General features: G+C 42.0%; 1 protein-coding gene across 2 annotated transcripts in view; it reads left to right on the plus strand.

The window, feature by feature from the left end:
• The window catches only part of pfkpa (phosphofructokinase, platelet a), a 106319-nt gene that overhangs the window by 15522 nt on the left and 69123 nt on the right, over positions 1 to 21674 (plus strand). For both annotated transcript variants that reach the window (XM_052016025.1, XM_052016024.1), the window contains exons 2-4: positions 6576 to 6649; positions 18395 to 18472; positions 21032 to 21221. In XM_052016025.1, the coding sequence (XP_051871985.1) occupies positions 6576 to 6649; positions 18395 to 18472; positions 21032 to 21221 (342 nt within the window). The remainder of the gene's footprint in view (positions 1 to 6575; positions 6650 to 18394; positions 18473 to 21031; positions 21222 to 21674) is intronic.

A 21674-nucleotide genomic window follows, 5' to 3' on the forward strand; every position in this document is an offset into this window, starting at 1 on the left:
GGAATCTGTAGCAACAAATGATCTATGGAGCAGATGAAGGTCTCAACCTGAAATGTTCACTGTCCATTTCTCTCTATAGATGCTGCCTGACCTGCTGAGTTCCCCTGGCTTTTTTATGTGTTGTTGAAGAATTTCTAGGCCTGGTTGTGATCTCATTGCTGTTCACTGAACTTTCTGCACATAATTAAGTTTTGTACTTACGGTGTTTTTATCTTTCAAAATGACTACGCTGACTCTAAAAGGCTCTGGGCCATACTGAGGTCATTGAAATGCATTACACATACTCAAAACAGCGAGGCTCTTCTCTGTTCTATAATTGTCCATCACGCCTGACATCAGCCTTACCTGTGAAACAAATCTGCATTCAGATTGGATGATCATTATTTTCTAGACTTTTAACTGTACCTTATTCCTGTCATGCATGAGTTTCAAAATATTTCCTGTCGTGGCTCATGCTTAATGAATGGCAACTTGGGCACATGCTGTCCTTGGGGCACACTCCTGTAATGGGTTCTCGCCTTCTAACAAGAGTTGAAATGAAATAGTCACAGGAGGAAAATGAAAATCCATTTTTAGCTCCACAAAGTAACAAATACTAGCCTGGCTGCTGCTGAATCATTTAAGATCACAACTCATTATATGAACATTGTAGCTCTCCTGAATTGTTGTTGCAAGAATAATGAATGATTTTGTTTGTTTCTATGTAAGCTAAATGAAAAATAAATATTCTCTTTGTATTGATCCCTCCTGGTTGGAATAAAGAGTTTAATAAAATATTCAGGTTCTGTAATATGCAGGGTACACCCTTATTTGTTCTGCGCTAATGAAATGAGGGTGATCCAGTTATAAATTATTGTTATCACTATTCGTTTTTTGGGTCGTGCATTGCCAAGGACTGAATTAAGTTACAATCCTGCATAGTTCGTTTTAGATGGAATGTACTGTTGACTTTGTGCATTCACAGAGGGACTGTAGAATTTGTCTTGGATGATCTTAATTGGTGCCTTCTATGAAAAGGATTATCCAGTCCACCCAGCAGGTACAATGTGTACATCCTGGAATAAGAGGAAGATATTTAAACTGCTTTTTATTAAAGATCAAAGGAGAAAAGTTGAAAGATGAGACAGACTTTATTTTAAAGAGAATTTTTAACACACTCTTTTCAGTTGTCTTGGGAATGTGAAATTCCTTAATCAGATACTTGATACTGAGCATAGTCTTGACAGTGAATTGAAATGACAGAATGACCTATTGAATCTGAGACTGTTCCCTTCAAACCAGCTATAATTTTGCCATTGGGTATCTCGGTGCTTTAGTGGATTGTTATTTTTTTTACTTTATAGCTCACATGATCTGGCATATTTGGGTTTGGTCCTGACCTCCCATGCTGCCTTTATGGAGTTTGCACATTAGAACATAGAATATTACAGTACAGGTCCTTCAGCCCATGATGTTGTGTCAACGTGCTCTAAGATCTATCTAGCCCTCCATTTTTCTATCATTCATGTGGCTATCTAAGAGTCTTTTATATGTCCCTAATATATCATTCTTGTGACTGCATGGGTTTCCTCCAGAAACTCCATTTTCCTCCCTCATCCAAAAGCCGAGCAGGTTGGTAGGTTAATCGGGCAATGTAAATTGTCTCTAATGTATAGGTGATTGGTAAAATCTGGAGGGAGTTGATGGGAATGTGGGGAGAATGAAGTTCGTGTAGGATTAGTGTTAATTGGTGTTTGATGGTCTGTGCAGACTCAGTGGATTGAAGGGTCTGTTTCCGTGGTGTATGAATTTAGGACTCTAAGACGCCCCATTATAGTAAGGATGTAGAGACTGTGGAAAGAGTGCAGAAGAAGTTTACCATGATGCTGCCTGGATTAGAGGGTATGAGCTATAAGGGAAGTTGAACAAACTTGGGTGGTTCTCTGTAGAGCATTGGAGGCTGAGGAGAGACCTGATAGAGGCATAGATAGGGTAGACAGTCAGAATCTTTTCTGTAGGATAGAAATGTCAAACACCAGAGGGCATGCTTTTAAGTTTAGAGGGGGGGATGTCTAAAGGTGACATGAGGGGCAAGATTTTTACGCAGTTGTCTGGAATGGGTTACCGGGGTAGTAGTGGAAGCAGGCAGCTTGGTGGAGTTTGAGGCTTTTAGATAGACACAGGGAATGGAGGGATGTGGATGATGCACAGGAAGAGGACACTTAGTATAAATCGGCATCAAGATCGGCACAACATTATGGGTGGGCCACGTGCCCTGTTCTGTGTTGTATGACTCCAGGTTAATTTGAATGTAGGAGGTAAGAATCTGTTCAGCCATAGCAGATTATAAGTAATACTTATTTCTCTTGGAGGTGGTGTGAATTTTGGAAGTGGCTGGTTTGCAAAGGAGGTCTGCTTGGAATGACTCTAATCTGGAAGGATAATGCTTGCAAAAAAATGTTTACCATGCATGAATAGTGTGGTGGTTGTATTATTAGGCAGATTATCTGCTGAGTATAAAGTTGGCTTCTGCCATGACAGTTTGAGAATTTGCATTCACTTTTTAAGTAAAAAAGAAACTTAATAGATATGACAATGAATAATTGTAACACCTTTGGGCAATGAAATCTGTTATTCTTAGTCTGGTGTGTGTGTCATTCCGGTTCCCTGAACACTTGATTTTTTTTCACTCTGATGTGGCCTAGCAACCCAATGTTTCAAATCCTGCTGCAAGTGGTTTAATAAGGTCCACTGTTACCTTCTCCAGGCAACCACAGGTAATAAATACAGCTTCTGCCAGCGATGCCAACAGCTAAAATGGCATTTTGTTTTAAAAGCACCTGTTACTCGGTGCAATGAGTCTGGTTCACAAGTGCTAAATATTGACATAGCCTTGGAGGATCAGTTTTAGACAATTCTAGTTTGATTGCAGCATTCAACAATGATGGATGTGGTGGGAAGGTGACTAGTAATACATGCAAGATAAATATAACCAATTATTTGATTGTTGTTTTTGTGCCAGTAACTTGCTATCACAGACATGGCTTCACATGTTGTACTTTTTCATACTCTTCAATTCAATGTTGAAGCCAAAGTATTGAGGTCACCAGAGTGTGTGGATACATTTGATTTCAGAGTGTGTAGATATTTCCATTTGACAAAGGATGAGGCCACTTGGCCCATCAGACCCATGCTGGCGCATAGAGCAGTCCCATTCCCCCACTAATTTTCAGCGTTAACCAGTTGTATTTGACTTTAGTGCTGTGTAAAATAGGGAAGGCAGCACTTTGACTGTCCATAATCACCGTAGTTCTCCAGTCACTGAACTCTGTGTCACCCACAGCCTGTGTCACCCAGGCAAGGCTTCTGCAACTAAATCAAAAGCTGATGGTAGAAACTGGGGAGGATGGAGATTTATTTAGCTAGTTAGGGAGGGGATGCTGGATGGAGGTGGAGAATGTGTTGAGTCTGTTCGGAGGTATTGAAATCCTGTCTGGGATTCACAGACTGGAAGAACTTCGAGGATGAATTTATTACTTCCTGTGGAATCCTGGAAGGATGCCACTGACTTCATGCTTCAAGGTTTAATGTGAAATTTGATCACAGTATGCAGGTAAAACTCAAAACAAAAATTATCGTACCTAGAACAGTAAAGCACAGGAACAGTCCTTTTGGCCCACAGTGTTGTGCTGAACTAATTAAGCTAATGATGCCTAATTACACTAATCTCTTCTGCCTGCACATGGTCCATATTCCTCCATTCTCTGCATATTCATGTGCTGATCTAAAAGGCTCTTAAACGCCTCTATCGATTCCAGGCACCCACCACTCTGTGTTTTTCAAAAAAAAACTTGGTCCACACATCTCCTTTGAATATTTCCCCCCTCACCTTAAATGCATGCCCTCTATTATTAGATATTTTGACCCTGGGGGAGAAAGATACCGGCTGTATATCTATGCCTCTCATAATTTTATAAACTTCTGTCAGGTCTCCCCTCAGCCTCTGGAACTGTAGAGAAAACAACCCAAGTTTGTCCAACCTCTCCTTTTAGCACATGCCCTTTAATCCAGGCAGCATCCTGGTAAACCTCTTCTGCACCCTTTCCAAAGCCTCCACATCTTTCCTGTAATGGGGTGACCAGAATTGAATGAAATACTCCAGATGCGGCCTAACCAGAGTTTTATAAAGGTGCAACGTAACTTCCTGACTCTTGAACTCAGTGCCTTGACTGATAAAGGCAAGCATGCCATACGCCGCCTTTACCACTGTTTCAACTTACGCAGCCACTTTCAGGGAGCTATGGACTTGGACTCAAAGATCTCTCCGTACATCAATGCTGCTAGGGGTCTGCCATTAACTGTGTGCTTTCCCTTTACATTTGATATCCCAGAGTGCAACATCTCACACTTACCCGGATTAAACCTTCTACCATTTCTCTGCCCATATCAGCAACTGATCTATATTCTGCTATCTCCTTTTGGCAATCTTCTGCACTATTCACAACACCACCAATCTTTATATCATCTGTGAACTTACTAACCCACATGTCTAAATTTTCATCCAGGTCATTTATATACATAAATATACATTATTTATATTATAGTGGTGTTCCGTAGAGGTCCCAGTACAGATCCCTGCGGAACACTACTAGTCACGGACCTCTAGCCAGATTAAGTCCCATCAACCACTACCCTCTGTCTTCTATGGGCAAGCCAATACTGAATCCAAATGGCCAAGTCACTGTGGATCCCATGCATCTTAAATTCCAAGACTTTAATCAGTTCCTTCTTGCTATTTGTGGAAATACATATGGAACAATGGATAGTTTGAATATTTTTGTAAAAATGTGCTTAACAATTGCATTAAGAGTGGCACGGTAGTGTAGTGGTTAGCATAACACTACTACAGCGCCAGCAACCTGGGTTCAATTCCCGCTGCTGCCTGTAAGGAGTTTGTACGTTCTCCCCGTGTGTCTGTGTGGGTTTCCTCTGGGTGCTCCGGTTTCCTCCTACGTTCCAAAGACGTACAGGTTAGGAGCTGTGGGCGCCGGAAGAGTGGCGACACTTGTGGGCTGCTCCCAGCACATTCTCAGTAACGCAAAAAGATGCATTTCACTAATAAGTAAATACCTTAAATATCTTATCATTAATGGTTTCATGTTCGTAATTAATTTCACTGGACATAGCTTTTAAAGTTTGAATTTTTCAAAATGTTCCTGTGGCACAAAGATATAGTCATGAGTGTGAGCTTGCTTGGAGTAGTAAATTGGATAAACAAAGCTCTGAGTATCTTGTGTCTAAATAGTATGACAGAACTCGTTTAGTTTTTTTTATTTTGCCAGCATAAAGGCAGGGTTACTTCGTCATGCCACTAAACCTATGCATACAACCTCTGACCATAATTTGAGTGAAAAGAACAAAAGTAAAAGACTGTTTCTGCTCTGAAGACAACTATCATCTGATCACCTCTGCATTTTGAATTTTAGCTTTGTCACAGTAATTTTAGACGCATGGAGGGTGGTATTGTGAGAGGGAAGGGTTCAGAGGAGGAGGGACAGTGAGAGGGAGGGGATTAGTGGAAGAATGTCTATGAGAGTGTGGGGGTTAGGGGAGAGGGGGCAGTGAGAAGGAGGATGTTAGTGAAGGGACTTCTGTGAGATGGTGGAGTGTTAATAGGGGAAGGCAGCTTGGTAGTGTAGTGGTTAGCGAAACGCTATTACAGCGCCAGCGACCCGGGTTGAATTCCTGCCGCTGTCTATAAGGAGTTTGTACGTTCTCCCCATGTCTGCGTGGGTTTCCTCCGGGTGCTCTGGTTTCCTCCCACATTCCAAAGACATACAGGTTAGGAGCTGTGGGCATGCTATGTTGGCACCAGAAGAGTGGTGACACTTGCGGGCTGCCCCCAGCACATTCTCAGTAACACAAAAAGATGCATTTCACTGTGTGTTTCGATGTACGTGTGACCAATAAATAAATATCTATATCTTTGTGAGGGTGAAGATAGGATGAGGTGGGCTGGGAAAAGTGTGGGCAAGAGCACACACGTGTGCCCATGTATTTCTGTATGCCAAGTCTGTGCAGCAGAACTGGGTCTTCACTCATCTTAGAGGTTCTTCCATAGGAGCAAGACCTCACCTTGTCAGGCCTGTGTGTCAGGCAGTCTTCAACAGCAAACCCATGTTACAAGAAATCATACAATGACATCTTCCACTCTTCAAAGGAGCAGAAGCAAGTCATCATCCACCCTGAGGGACTGTATAAGAAGAGAAGCATTCCACTATGTGTCAATGGCAGTGATGCCTGACAGCATTACAGTGTCTGTTTAGACTTGACAAAGGTGTTGCAATGTTAATGGTATCTCTGAACATCCAGATAAATGAAATAATGTGAGAGAGGATGGTTTTTGGAGAAATAAGTGGGTGAATGGGATTAACTCGATTACTTTGAGAGCCGGCATAGATTCGATGGGCTGAATATCTCCTTCAAGGTTGTAGGAAAATATGCAAAATAACAAACCATTAGGCACTGCGTTTCATTTATGTCAGCATAGAAATTGTCCATAATGCTGCTGATATCTGATTTAATTGTTGCCATAGGTATGAATGCTGCTGTCCGGGCTGTGGTGCGTATGGGAATCTATGTCGGATCCAAAGTCTATTTCATCCATGAGGTTTGTCAATAATTTAAAAATCTTTATTTTGAATCATGATCAATCGAAAATGATGAAATAAGGGATGTCTTCACTTGTTCAAGTTATAATCGTGATAAAAATCAAAAAAAAATCTGTAGATGCTGGAAGACAGAAAAGGCTGGAATCACTCAGCGGGCAGTATCTGGTCATGTTTTGGGTCAGAGACCCCTGATCAGAACTGAAAGAAAAACAAGAAAACGATTTAATTTTATGTTGCAGAGAGGGTGGGGAAGTGAGGATAGGACAAATGGAATATCTCTGAAGGGTTGAGCTGGGATTGTCAGACTAATAAAGTTGTAGATGAAGCCTTCTAGTCGATTATATGTTGTTGAGATAGGCCAAGAGCAAGCTGAAGCTATGGGTCTGCCAGTCAGTCTTCCTACCCATCACAATCTGCTGCCTCTGGCAGATCCATTGTTTCATCCTATTCTTGCCCCATCTCATTACATCCGCAGCTTATCACCATGGCCTGTCCATCCCTTCTCCAAACTCTCTCCAATGTAAAACTAACTTTTCTAATTCTGACAAAGGGTCTTCAAACTGAAGTGTTAACTCTATTTTTCTTTCATGGGTGCCTGACAGTTGAGTGTTTCCTGCCTTGTCTGTGCATTTTTTCTAACTGTATGATTCTCCCTTTCTTCAATAAATTGCTGCTGTAACAAATTCTTCAAGTGATGCTGAAGCTGTTATAAATTGTGTAACACGTTGACCTTGATGTTGCATTAAGAACAGTGCTCACTCTTATTATGGGGGTATGGCAGATATCAGTTTCTGGAATTTGCATGTGCAGTGTGCTGCATTGAGTTACCTACTCCTCTCTGGACTAGCCTAAAGCATTGGCACTAAAATCCATGTTGGGGCATGAAATTATGGTAGAACGTATAAACTTACCAAACAATGGCCCCATTATATGCAGGTGCAAGTGAATCGTTAATGTTATGATAAGACTTAATAACTGCCATGGTATGTCAGTAACACAGAAATTTAATTTTTCAAGTGTAGAGTTTCATTCCTTCAACATTTGAGAATTCTAAAATCTCTCCCTGTTAAATCCCTTTTCTGAACATGTTGATATTTTAAACTTCCTGTCTCTTTGTGAGGATTCTTCAGCCTGTTTAGTTGACAGGTCACCTTGTCACTTGAGCTGATCATGTGGTATAGAAAGTACTTTATTGCATTAGTTGCTGCTCAAAAGCGTACACAAAATTTGCAGAGTCATGGGGTTATACAGCATAGAGAAAGGTTCATCTGTCCACCAAGTTTGCGCTGACCATCAAGCATCCACCTGCACTAATCCTACATTAATCTCCTCACATTCCCATAAACTCTCCCCAAATTCTATCACTTGCCTACAAACAAGGGGTAATCTACAGGGGTCAAATAACTTCCAACCTGCATGACTTTGGGATGTGGGTGGAAACTGGTAGAAACCCACATGGTCATAGAGAGAACATGCAAACATCACACTCACAACACTAGAGATCAGGACTGAACCTGGGTTGCTGGAATTATGAGGCAGCAACTCTAGCTACGGCAATATTTATAACTAGGGCTGGAAATTTTTGGTTCTTATTTTTGGCACCATCTAGTTTAGTGTTATCTGCAAACTTAATAACCATGCCTTGTACATTCTCGTGTAAATCATTGATATGGATGATAAATGGCAATGGGCCTAGCACCGAGCCCTGGGGAACACCACTAGTCACTGGCCTCCATTCAGAAAAACAACCTTCCACCATCACCCTCTGCTTCCTACCATCAAGCCAATTGTGTATCCAATTAGCCATCTCTCTGGATCCCATGTGATCTAACCTTCCAGAGCAGCCTACAATGCGGAACATTACCAATGGCTTTACTGAAGTCCATATAGACTACATCTACTGCCCTGCCCCCATCAACCTTCTTGGTTACTTCAAAAAGCTCAATCAACTTGATGAGACATGATCTCCCATGCACAAAGTTGTGCTGACTGGCCCTAATCACTCACTATCTTTCCAAATGCATGTATATCTTATCTCTCAGAATCCCCTCCAGTAACTTGCCTACCACAGATGTTAGGCTTACTGGTCTATAGTTCCCAGGTTTTTCTTTGGCACAACATTAGCCACCCTCCAGTCTTCCGGTACTCACCGGTTGCTAACAATGATGCGTATATCTCAGCCAGGGCTCCTGCAATTTCCTCTCTAGCTTCCCACCGTGTTCTTGGATATACCTGATCAGCCTCTGGAGATTTATCTACATTCACAAGTTTTAAGACAGCCAGTACCACCTCTGCCATAATATAGACTATCCCTAAGACAGCCCCATTAACTATCTCAAGTTCCGAAGTCTTCATGTCTTTCTTCATGATATAAACAGAGGAGAAATATTCATTGAGGACCTCGCCCATCACCTGCGTCTCCTTGCAAAGATGTCCACTTTGGTCTTTGATGGGTCCAATTCTTTCTCTAGTTACTTTTTTTTTCCCCTTATATAAAATCTCTTTGGATTCTCCTTAATCTTCTCTGCCAAAGCTATCTCGTGCTGTCTTTTTGCCCTTCTGATTTCCTCAAGTGTACTTCTGCATCCCCTATACTCCTCCAGGGGTTCACTGGATCCCAGCTGCCTGTACCTGATCCATGCCTCCTTTTTCCTGACCAGAGCCTCAGTATCCCTCGTCATCCAGGGTTTCCTACTCCTGCCAGCCTTGCCCTTTACTCTAACAGGAACATGCCAACCTTGAACTCTTGTTATCTCACTTTTAAAAGCCTCCCATTTGCCAGATGTCCCTTTGCCCATAAACCACCTACTCCAATCAACCTTTGCAAGTTCCTGTCTAATATCAGCAAAATTTGCCTTGCCCCAATAATAACATTTTCCTGTAATAAAAGTTTAGTATATGATATTGTGTTAAACTAGTTAAAGAATGCCTGGATATAATCTGTTTGATCAGTTATTTATTGAATTTTTTTTATTTCAAATGTGGTTATATCATTTATAAACTCAGCTTGCATCATACTCATCTGATCCAGCCCCTGGTAAATGCTCAAGCAAAAATGTTTGTTTAATATTTCTGCCATTTTAAAGCCATATCATAATCAGGTCTGGTGACCCTACCTAAGGAAGGATATACTTACGATAGAGGGAGTACAATGAAAATTGACCGGATTGATTCTTGGGACGGGGTGGTTCTCTTATTAATCACATTGGGCCCGCACACTTTAGGTTGAAAAGAATGAGAGGTGATCACATTGAAGTATACAGAACTCCAATGGGACTTGAAAGGGTAGATGCAGAGATGATGTTTTCCCAGGGGGGTCACACATTCAAGCTAAAGGGTCAGCCACTCAGGACAGAAATAAGAAGAAATCTCTTCACCCAGCTCCCAGTGAATCATTGGCATTCTCTACCTGAGAGGGTTGTGGAGGTCAATTATTGAGTATGATCAGGACAGTGATCCATACATTTTAAAATATTTAAGGAATCGGAACACAACAGCAAAGTGTCACTGAATTAAAAGATCTGAGAAAATAACTTTTGCTTCTACTTACATTCTTGCATAATTTTTTTATTTTGTTATCACTGGCTCAGAAAGCATACTTCCCAATCTTTCCTCATTGCCTTCTATGCCTTGGAAAATTTTGTACTTGTGCTAATACTGTCCCCTTCATCCCATGAATTTCAATTTTACTAATGATATTTTCACCATACGAATTGTGGTGATTTAGGAAGCTCTGGGCTTCATTTCATCATATCCACAAGACTTTAATTTGACATCAATAGGAGCAATATATGCACTTCTGTGCACACAATTATAAGAAAGGTCAGTCCTGTGCAAATACCTCTCTACTTCTAATCTCCTCTTTGGGCTGTTATTCTTATCAGTACATTATTGAATATAGAAGTACTACATGGACTGAAGGTCATGCAGGCTCAAGGAGACTGTACTGAATTTGCCCAGTACACTGATTGATGTGAAAAACAAACTTTGTAATAGTGTGCTATAAATAGTCTTTGGCATTTTTACTGAAGCTGGCTTTTTATGTTTAGGTTCTTTAAAGAAAACTGAATTTACATTCCTGTGCTTTTATGATTGCAATTTGAATTTATCTGCTTAAGCATGCAAAGGATTAAAAAGTGTATACATCATTGCAATAGGCCATTCAGCCCAACCAATCCATGTTGACATTTAGGCTCCACTTGAGCTTTCTCTTGTCTTATCTATACCTTATCAGTGTAACTCTCTATTCCCTTCTCCATCATGTGAGATCAGCCTTCTCGTAAATATCTCTATTATTCACTTCGCTCACACCCTGTGGTAGCTAGTTCCACGTTCTCACTACTCTTTGGTATTCCTTCTACATTGGCCATTAATCAGTTTGAGCCCATACTACTTGCCCATTTATTCTTATAACTCCATTTCATTTCTTTTATATTTACCTTTACTATATAGTTCTGAATTTATGTGCTTCTAAGTTTGTTCTCTAGTGTTTCCTTTTAGAGTTTGATAACCCTATTTCTAGTCTCCTTTTTCACCTTTGATTTCTAAGAGGCTTTCAGATTTTCTCTATTGTTTACAACTCAAACATCAAAACAGAATGAAGTGCTGTATTAAAGGTGTGCTTTAAGCATGTTGCTACAGCGTTTGGTCACGGCTTCATCTGAATTGTTTTCCACTTCACTGAGTGCGGCTTCACGACTATTACACCTGTTAGTGTTGAATCTGCCAAGACTTACAGATATCTCTTTTAGTTGGTTCCCTTATTGTAGATGATGAGATGGTATTGGAGGCAATTTAGGATGGTGGATGCAAATCAAGTGAGTGGCTTTGTCCTGGAAAGTGTCAAGCTTCTTGAGTGTTGTTGGAGCTGCATTCATACAGGCAGCTGGAGAGTATTCTATCACATTCTTGACTTGTAGATAGTGGAGAGGCCTTGATGGAGACAAGAGGTGAGTCGCTCATCACTGGACCTGCTCCAGTAGCCATAGCATTGTTGTGGTGGTTCATTTAAGTTATTGGTCAATGAATGCCTGCCATCTGAACAGATTCTGCTCTCTCCCAGAACCAATGGCAGTCCCATGGAAACCTCTGCCTCTCAAACCACCGTACTACACCATTCTTTCAGCTGCACATTTACTCTCCTAATCTGTTTAGCCTGAAGTCAATGATGGTGGACTAAGTGATGGTAATGCTCGGTGATTATTATGGCTTGGTGTTTAGAATTTCAACTTTTTAGAACTTGGAGTTGAACACCAAGTACTTGTTGTGTGGCATGAATGTTACTTGCCTTTTATCAACCCATGAGTGAATGTTGTTTGGGTCTTGTTGCACATGGGCATGGATGGCTTCACTAGCTGAGAAGTTGTGAATGGAATTGGACATTGTTCAGTCATCAGCCGCTATCCCCACTCTGATCTTTGATGGAAGGAAGGTCAGTGGCCAAGCAGCTGAAAATGCTTGGACCAGGATGCTCACTGAAGAACTGTTGCAGCATTGCTCTGGAGATTCAGCTGCAACCACGACACGTGAAATTCTGCAGCTGTTGGAATCTTAAGCAACACACGCAAAATGCTGGAGGAACTCTCAGCAGATGGCATCTATGGAGGGAAATAAACAGTTGACGCTTCTGATCGAGCTTCAGTATTTTGTGTGTGTTGCTTCAGCCACAGCCCTCTTCCTTTTGTGCAAGTTAACTTTCTCCAGTCAATAGAGAGCTTTTCCCTTGACTTCCATTGACTTCAGTTTTGATTCCACATTTGGTTAAGAGTCATCTTGGTGACAAAGACGGTCACTGTTAACCCATCACGAATTTAGTGCGATCGTCCATGTTTGGATAAAGGCCATAATGACTGGTCCTGCCAGAACCCAAATTGAGCATCATGAGTAGAGGATTAAAAGAGAAAATGCTGGAAACACTTGGCAGGTCAGATGGCATTTGTGGAGAGAGAACTAGATTTAATGTTTCAGACCAGAACATGACATTGGTAAGTAAGTGCCACTTAACAGTACTGGCGGTAACATGCTCCATTAATTTGATGATTGTGAGTAAATCAGGTGATAGTTACCCAAATCACATTCATCAGCAAATTAATGGAGGATTAATAAAAAAATTTCCACTTTGTCAACTTAACTAGACAAGAGCAGTTTGGCCAGAGGAGTAGTTAGTTCTGGAGTATTCAGTACTGTAGCCAGGATGTTGTCTGATCCTGTAGCCTTTGCTATATCCAGTGCCCTCAGGCATTTCTTAATATCATGTGGAATGAATTGAATTGACTGTATCTGATGGCAGAGACCTCCAGAGAGCTGAGATGGATAAAACATTTGGCATTATCGCTGAAGCTGGTTGCAAATGGATCACCTTGTCTTCTGCAACATATTGCTGAGATTTCGAACATTTTAAGAACAGAGATGGTCTTGGAGCCAGCTTCTCTCATTTCCACCTCCCCTGCCCTTGCAGTAGTTTAGCATTTTATCTGCTATTATTTGATTTGCCTGTCTAAAGCCAATATAGCACAGGAACAGGCCATTTGGCCAACCACATTGGCACCAACCAGTGGATGCCCATCTGTATTAATCCCATCTTCCAGTACTCGGCACGTACCAAGATGATTTAAGTGCTCATCCAGACACTGAAATGCTGTCAGCACCTCTGCTTCCACCACTCTCTCTGGCAGTGCATTGCAGGTACTCACCACTCTCAGGGTGAAAAAGATCTCCCTTGGATCCCCTCTAAATCGCTTATAGTTTACTATCTACTAGTTTAGTCCAATTTAAGTGGAGGCTGTGCCATAGAACATAGCACACTACAGCATAGGGACGGGCCCTTCGGCCCACAATGCCTGTGCTGGCCACGATGCCAAATTAAACTAAACCTATTCCACTCTCTCAGAACTGCTTGCAGTGTCCCATGGATAAGATATCTTTATTAGTCATGTGTACATTGAAACACAGAGTGAAATGCATCTTTTGCATAGAGTGTTCTGGGGGCAGCCCGCAAGTGTCGCCACACTTCCGGCACCAACATAGCATGCCCACAACTTCCTAACCTGTATGTCTTTGGAATGTGGGAGGAAACCGGAGCACTTGGAGGAAACCCCCGCAGACACAGGGAGAATGTAACCTCTGTCTCGCAAACTACCACATGACACCACTGTTTCAGCCACGCATTTACCCTTGTAATCTGTTTAACCCCTGCCATTTGGTATGTGGCCCGCGTTTCAATCCAGAGATTTTTATTTATGTAGTTCTGAGTTTCAGTTTCAATGCTAGCTGCTCAAACTCTCTCAGCAGTGCCTCATTGTTAGGTCTACGTATGTTTGCTTCCTTCATGGATGCTGATTACTGGATCCTTCCAGTTTTGCTCCTAACTCTTCTCCAGCTATGAAGAGGTTGTTTTTCCCACAGCATCAGGTAGGTAGCTCAGTTTCCTGAATTCATTACAGCTCATAGAAAGAGAAAGCTATGGGAACAGGCCCTCTGGCTCATTAGGTTCACACTAACCATAATCTGCCCATTCACACTAATCATACATTAATCCCATTTTTTATTCTCCTCACATTCTCTTCAACTCCCCTCTGATTCCTCTACTCTTGACAGTGGCCAAATAAACCCACTAACCCGCACGTCTTTAGGATGCGCAATCCCATGTAGACACAGGGAGAACACGCAAACAATATGCAGACATCACCTGGGGTCAGGATTGAACCCAGGTCTCTGGCACTGTGAGGTAGCAGTTCTCGTTGTGCCACTGTGCTGCCCCATAGCAGTATCCAGCTGACTGACTACCTCATCCTCCTGCAGTTGCTCTGTTGATTTTTGCTTCCCCCCCCGGCACATGAATGACTTCTTGAAGTACAGTGCAGATGCACCCCCCCCCCCATTACTTATCGTTAAACAGATCTGTCACACTGTCCAACCCAAGGAATGTGAGTGCTTCCTTCATCAGTGTTTCAGTGACTGCTCCCTTCTTCCCCCACCCCATCTCCAATTTGTAGCACTTTGAGCTAATGAACCTTGAAGAGCATTCACCATTAATGAAGTAGCATGGGAGAGCAATGCTCTCCACAGACTCCCACATGCTGCAGTTACACCATACCACCTAAACTACCATCCTTATTCAGCTTTATTTAATTAATCAAATAAAAACAACTGACTCCTAAGAGCAAATCGACTATATTGCTTGCAAGATGGAGGTATTTTGAACAGGGAGAGTGAATATGTTGTCTCTCCATATTTCATTGTTGATTTTTTAAAAAAAAATTGGTCTTTTAATGCTCAGCACTGCTCTGGAATGCATTTGAATGTGACTTTATAGGATACATTGCATGCAGCAACCTAAAACTTGACATTAAATCTAAGCTTAAAATAAATTTTACCAGCTTTATTTCAGGCACGTTTCAAGCCCTGAGGATGCTCTGTGTCCAATTTTAAAGGAATTTAAAATTCAGTTTGACTTTGAAATACTCTCTCCAAATATAACACCAAGCTGCTTGCTTGCAGTTCAAATCAATTCTTTGGATTGCATCACTCCTAATAAAGTAACTCAAGCTGTTAGGGAAGAAGTATTTATGGAGTTGTCTTGATGCCAGATTTGATCCTGCATTCAGGAATCCAGACATAGTTGGTGGTGGTGTGTGTATGTGTGTGTAAATATATAAAAAATTGCAATATCAGAGGAAGTGGAATAAAAGATAAGATATCTTTATTAGTCAAATGTACATTAAAACACAGTGAAATGCATTTTTTGTGTAGAGCATTCTGGAGGCAGCCCACAAGTGTTGCCATGCTTCCAGCGCCAATATAGCATGCCCACAACTTCCTAACCCGTACGTCTTTGGAATATGGGAGGAAACCAGAGCACCCAGAGGAAACCCACGCAGACACGGAAAACGTATAGACTCCTTACAGACAGTGGCTGGAATTGAACCCAGGTCGCTGGCGCTGTGAAGCGTTATGCTAACCGCTACACTACCATGCTTGCCCCTACACTACCGTGCGTGGGAATGTAATCAAAAGTCAATATCTTAAATTGCAGCTGAACAGTGGTTTTTGGTCTATGTTTCTCAACAAGATTCTGCCTGATGCAAATGCTACATTACAATGGAGGATGAAAATGTCTCATTCAGTAGTCTTCTCAGGTGATCTCTCAGGGTCAAGGATGCCTTTCATCCACCAGCTCTGTGGGTTCTCAGGTGGCTGATGAGGCCAAGCTGGAACTTGCACACAACTCTACAGATGGGACAGGAATTGCTTGATGTAGCAGGTGGGTAGGTAGTTTACGAGATGGTGCAATCCATTTACTCTTTATACTGAGCTTCTTTGTGCATCGAGGAAGGGACTCAAGGTTCTCAATACAAATGAAATTCTTTTTTTGATTTTAAGTGGTCATGAGCCAGAGATTGCACAAAATGGTGAGGATGTCACATGAGACATTGAGAAAAACCTTGAATTGTTTCCTTTGTCCTCCTTGTAATCTCCTGCTGTGATGGCAGTCAGAATAGAGTGCCTGTTTTGGGGCTCACATGTTGGTCATGTGAACCATGTGGCCTGTCCATCAGACGCAAAGGAGTAATTAGTGTCTTAATGCTGGGATGCTGGCCAAGAAGAGTACATTGATGGCTTGCCCATCCTGCCAGTGGACTTTGATTTTTGCACAGACAATATTGGTGGTATTTTCTCCAGTACTTCGAGGTGGCTGCTGTACTAATCCATGATTCAGAAGCATGCTTGAGTGCAAGAAATCACCGCAGCCCAGTGGGCCAAGAGCTGTGTGGCAGATTTGAGGTCTTGACCTTCAAGCACTCTCTTCTTCCTCAGATGGTCAAAGGCTGTTCTGGTGCACTGAAGCCAATGATAAATTGCATAATTAATATCTACCTTCGTTGAGAAGAGTTCCTAAGATGAGGAAAAGATTCATTTTTGGCTAGGTCTCATTGTGGAGATTTGTTATTGGAGGTTAGTGTTATGTAGAGGGTACAAACTTCTGTGTTGTGGATAGTGAGTGTAAGCCCATGTTGTTATATGCTTCAGTGAGTGTGGTGATAGTCATGATAATGTACTTGTGCAAGCAGACTCTACATTTCTGCTGCTTGATGACTGAACTTGGCGTGACCTTGTTCCTGGAGTGGAAGTAACGTAAGTTGATTTGTTCTGCAGATCAGCTGAACTCAAGTCATTGCTCTAACACCATCCAAGAGACCAGAGGTTATACTACACACTAAGTCTTTTTTTGTTAAGCAGCATTGTTGAAATGGAGACTATGTTCCAAGGTCAAAAAAAAACAAGGAAACTTGACCTCAAATTGGCTCATAAACTTCAATCAAGGAAACCATAAACTTAAATTTGTGTTTGTTTTCTTCTAGTCTGTTTATGTAAGTGAATTCTATGGTGGTGAATCTTAATGAACATCAATATGGGATGCATAGCCTCAGTGTTGGCTTCAAGGGGGTAACACTTGAGAAACCGGATTGCTTCTCAGTGCTGAAATGGGATTTATTACCAGCATGCTGTAAAGGTTCAAATGGTTCTGACCCCTGTTATAGGAGTGCAGTGAGCTTGTGATCTACAGTACTTCTTGGCAACAAAAGGGCATGGGTACCAGCAGGATTATGTTGGGAAAGAGGGAAGAAACGTTGTTAGAGCTTATGATTTTGTCTTGATCTGTTTTTCTTTTAGAAGTTGCTGTGAAAGGAGACAATTTGCAGTAAAGAGAGTGGAATAAAGATGTACCATATTAAATGCTAGATTTATAAAATTATGAGAGGCATAGGTAGACAGCTTGTATCTTTTTCCCAGGGTCAAATACTAGAAGCATTCATTTGAGGTGAGATGGGGAAAATTCAAAGATGTGCGGGATGAGTTTTTTTTAGAGTGGTAGGTGCCTGGAATGCACTGCCTGGGGTGGTGGTGGTGGAAGATACAATAGACATTTAATAGGCTCTTGGGTGGGCACATGAATATATAGGAAATGAAGGGATATGGGTCATGTGCAGACAGAAGGGATTAGGTGTCATTAGCTTAATTAGTTCAGCACAACATCATGGGCCAAAGGGTTTGTTCCTGTGCTGTACTGTGTATGTTCTGTAAGGGGCTTCTCCTATGAGGAGAAGTTAAGCAAACTTGGGCCTATACTTCATGAGTTTGGAAGAATGAGGGGTGATTGCATTGAAATATACAAAATTATTATTCTATTTGCCAGATGCAGAGATGACATTACTCCTGGATGTAGTATCTAGGATCAGGGGACAAAATAAGAGGCTGGCCATTCAGGGCAGAGAGATTTCCTCACCTAGGGGGTAATGGATTTTTGGAATTCTCTACCTAAGAGGGCTGTTGAAGTTCAGTCACTGAGTATATTCAAGGTAGAGATTGACAGGTCTTTAGATGATAAACAAATCAAAGGACAGAGTCAATACAGGAAAGTGGTAATGAGGAAAAAGAGTAGTCATGAATTTATCCTGCTTAACCTATTCCTGCTTCAATATACTTTAACATTCTTTGTCAACCCAGGTTAGTGCCACTGCACAGAGATTATAGGACAGTAACGTAGCCAAAGAAAAGATAAAGGAAATAAAGGCATCCTGTTTCCAAGTGTAGCAGCTATTGATCTTGTGATTACCATTTACAAATAACATATGCAACTAAAGGCAATCATTATGAAATGATCCAGAATTCTTTTTAAACAACAGCAGAGGCTGCTCAGCTTAATTAAATTGCAATAACATATGGTTTTCATTCTCTTGCAGGGTTACCAGGGGATGGTTGATGGTGGGGATAATATTGCAGAAGCAAAATGGGAAAATGTCTCCAGTATCTTGCAAGTGGTAAGTGAAAATACTGCAATGTTTTCAGGTGGAAGGTAGGAAAAATTATTCCTTTTATGGAAATTCACCCTAGCTGTTAATGTGTCCAAGGCTTCAATCAAGTCGATATATGGGGAGAAAAAAAACAAGGTGCTTAAGAATTAAGTGCTTCATTGGTATTCAAAAACTCAAGGTTAAGCTATTATTTTATCAGCAGCAAATGCTTTAGTGACTTAATCATTTTATCATTTAATATGACGTTCACAGTCGGTGTAAATTCCTCAGCAGAATATCTCATTGTTTTCCCGTCTCTGTAGTTTGTCCAAATGCTGATGTTGCTGTACAAAATCTTTCAGGATGTGGACATTGTTGGCAAAGCCAACATTCATTACCCACCACTAATTAACCCTTAAGGAGGTGATAATGAAACACCGCAGTCCTAGTAAAGGTAGGGGAGGAGGTTCCAGGATTTAGAACCAGCAATAAAGGAACAGTGATATATTTCCAAGTTGGGATGATGTGTGATTTGAAGGGGATTCTGGAAATGGTGGGGTTCTAATTGAACCTGATGCCCTTGTTCTTCTTAATGGTAGAAATTGCAGTTTTGAGAGTTGCTTTGGGGCCTAGGTGAGTAACTGCAGTGCATGTTGTAGATGGTATACTGCAGCCACTGTGTGCTAGTTTGGTGGTGGATTGGGGAGCAGTCAAGTTGGCTGTTGTCCTAGAAGGTGTTGAGTTTCTTGAGTGTTATTGGAACTGCACTCATCCAGGCAGATGGAGAGTGTTCCATCACGCTTCTGACTTGAGCCTTGTAGATGGTGAGAAGGTCTTGCAGTATCACAAGGTGAGTCACGTACAGCAGCTCGCCTGCAAGGCTGCTAGCTGGGGGAAATGTCTTGAAGTGAAGGGTTGTTGGTCAGGGTTGCAAGGCTTCAATTGCCAGTCTAGTGGGTTTATCAGTAGTGGAGTGATTAGTATGTGGGAGTTCAGGTGGTCAGTGGCAGTTGAGATCAGGTCAGGTGCTGAGTGTGGGGGCTTGGGTGGAGTTCAACGGTTGGGTAAGTGTTGCAAGCTTTTGGGGGTGGGGGACAAGGGGTTTTGTGATGGGTGCCATTGGCTCAAGGTAATGCGTGAAGTGCCCAAGGAAGAGAGAACTGCTTGAAAACAGTTCATTCATATTTACTCAAACAAAACTGTTCATAATTTTGAACATCTTTATTAAATCTTCACTCAACCCTCACTGCTTTAAGAACAACCAAAGCTTCTCCAGTTTCCCCACTCAACTATAGTTCCTAATCCTTGGGCAGATCAACTCTATACCCTCTCCTTCTGAATTTGATGGAAATGTGGGGAGAATAAAATGGGACTAGAGTAGAATTAATGCAAGTGAGTACTGAATGGTCGCTGCAGACTGGGTGGGCCAAAAGGTTTGATTCCATACTGTATGATTCTGTGACTGTGATACTGAGTGCTTTGTATATCAATCTTTAGAATTTACATTTCCAAATGCCAATTAGTTTATCCCAGATTACTATCTCTACAAAAAGCTTCCCATCACTCGTGTTCGGCTGACTGGTACAGTTGTGACTTCCTGTTGTTTGCTGTTTATGCTCCCTAGTTGTATTGATGCAGCCTGGGTTGGCAGTGTTTGGAATAATGACCACAAGGCTCTGAGCCTCCTGATGAGCAAGGAAGCCTTGTGGTGTCCTGCTGTCTTCTTGTATCCTCAGCTGTTACCTGCTGAAAGTCTCCACAGTAGGAAAGTTCTCCTTGATATTTGAGCTCTTCTGCCCTTTGAAGGGAGACATCTTTCCCAATGATTCTGCTGCAGAATTCCAACAGGAGACTGAGGGGAGCTGGTAATGAACCTCTGATCATGGGTTGAAGTTCAGGGAGAAAGGTGAAAATCCGTATGGAGAGACCAGCTTTCATAGTCTAGTGACATCTTAAGACCACAAGATACAGGAACAGAATTAGGCCATTTGGCCTATCGAGTCTGCTCTGCCATTCAATTGTGGCTGACTTCTTTTTAACCCCATTCTCCATTCCATAACCCTTAACCCTCTTACCAGTCAAGAACCTATCAATCTCTGCCTTAAATACACCCAATGACTTGCCCTCCACAGCCCTCTGTGGCAACAAATTCCACAGATTTGCCACCCTCTGGCTGAAGAAATTCCCCCTCCTTTCAGTTCTAAAGGGACGTCCCTTTATTCTGATGCTATGTCCTTGGATCCCAGACTCTTCTTCTAATGGAAGTGTCCAGTATTTTATTATTCAGTAGGTTTCAATGAGATACCACTCCTCATCCTTCCAAATCCATTGAGTACAGGCCCAGAGCCATCAAATGCTCCTTATACGTCAAGCCTTTCATTCCCAGGATCATTCTCATGAACGTCCGGTGGACCCTCTCCAGGGCCAGCAAATCTTTCCCTAAATATGGGGTCCAAAATTGCTCACAAATTGCCTAAGTTCTAGCTCTCCCTGTGATTGCACAGAGAGGAATGTTAAGAATTATAATTTCAGTTGATGTGGGCAACGTGGTTTTTGCATTGAACTTGACTGGCTTTATGTTTTCAGGGGGGGACTGTAATTGGGAGCGCTCGCTGCAAGCAATTCCGTACCCGTGAGGGTCGTCTCCAGGCTGCCCACAATCTGGTAAAGCACGGGATAACAAACCTCTGCGTGATTGGTGGAGATGGGAGTTTGACTGGTGCCAATCTCTTCCGTGAAGAGTGGAAAGGACTACTGAAAGAGCTCACTGAAGGAGGTGAGCCTTATGCCTGTGTTTTCTCCAGTATATTTCTACGTAATCGTACCTGTGATATTATTCCTTTTGTGCACAGTAATCCTTCTAAAATACATTTTTTTTAAATTTCTGAAGGTAACGGATGCACTTCAGAGTTAATCAGGTAATCGGTGCACTTGGCAATTCAAGCCAGATAGCTGTTTCTGTTGCTGGTGAGCACCGTCTCAGAGTCAGAATTTTGATTGGCTGGATCTCCTGGTTGCCAGCCATTCCCACACTGACATGTCCACCCTTGGTCTCCCCCACTGCCAAGTTGAGACTAAATACAAACTAGGGAAGCAGCACGTCATATTCTGCCTGAGTAGCCTAGCACCTTGCACATGAACATTGAATTCTCTAATTTCTGGTAACTGCTGGCAACCCCCCCCCCCAGTCCCCCCCCATCACCCTGCTCCACCCTCTCCATCTGCCCGT

The sequence above is a fragment of the Pristis pectinata genome, chromosome 5 (assembly GCF_009764475.1).
Source record: "Pristis pectinata isolate sPriPec2 chromosome 5, sPriPec2.1.pri, whole genome shotgun sequence".
Taxonomy (NCBI): domain Eukaryota; kingdom Metazoa; phylum Chordata; class Chondrichthyes; order Rhinopristiformes; family Pristidae; genus Pristis; species Pristis pectinata.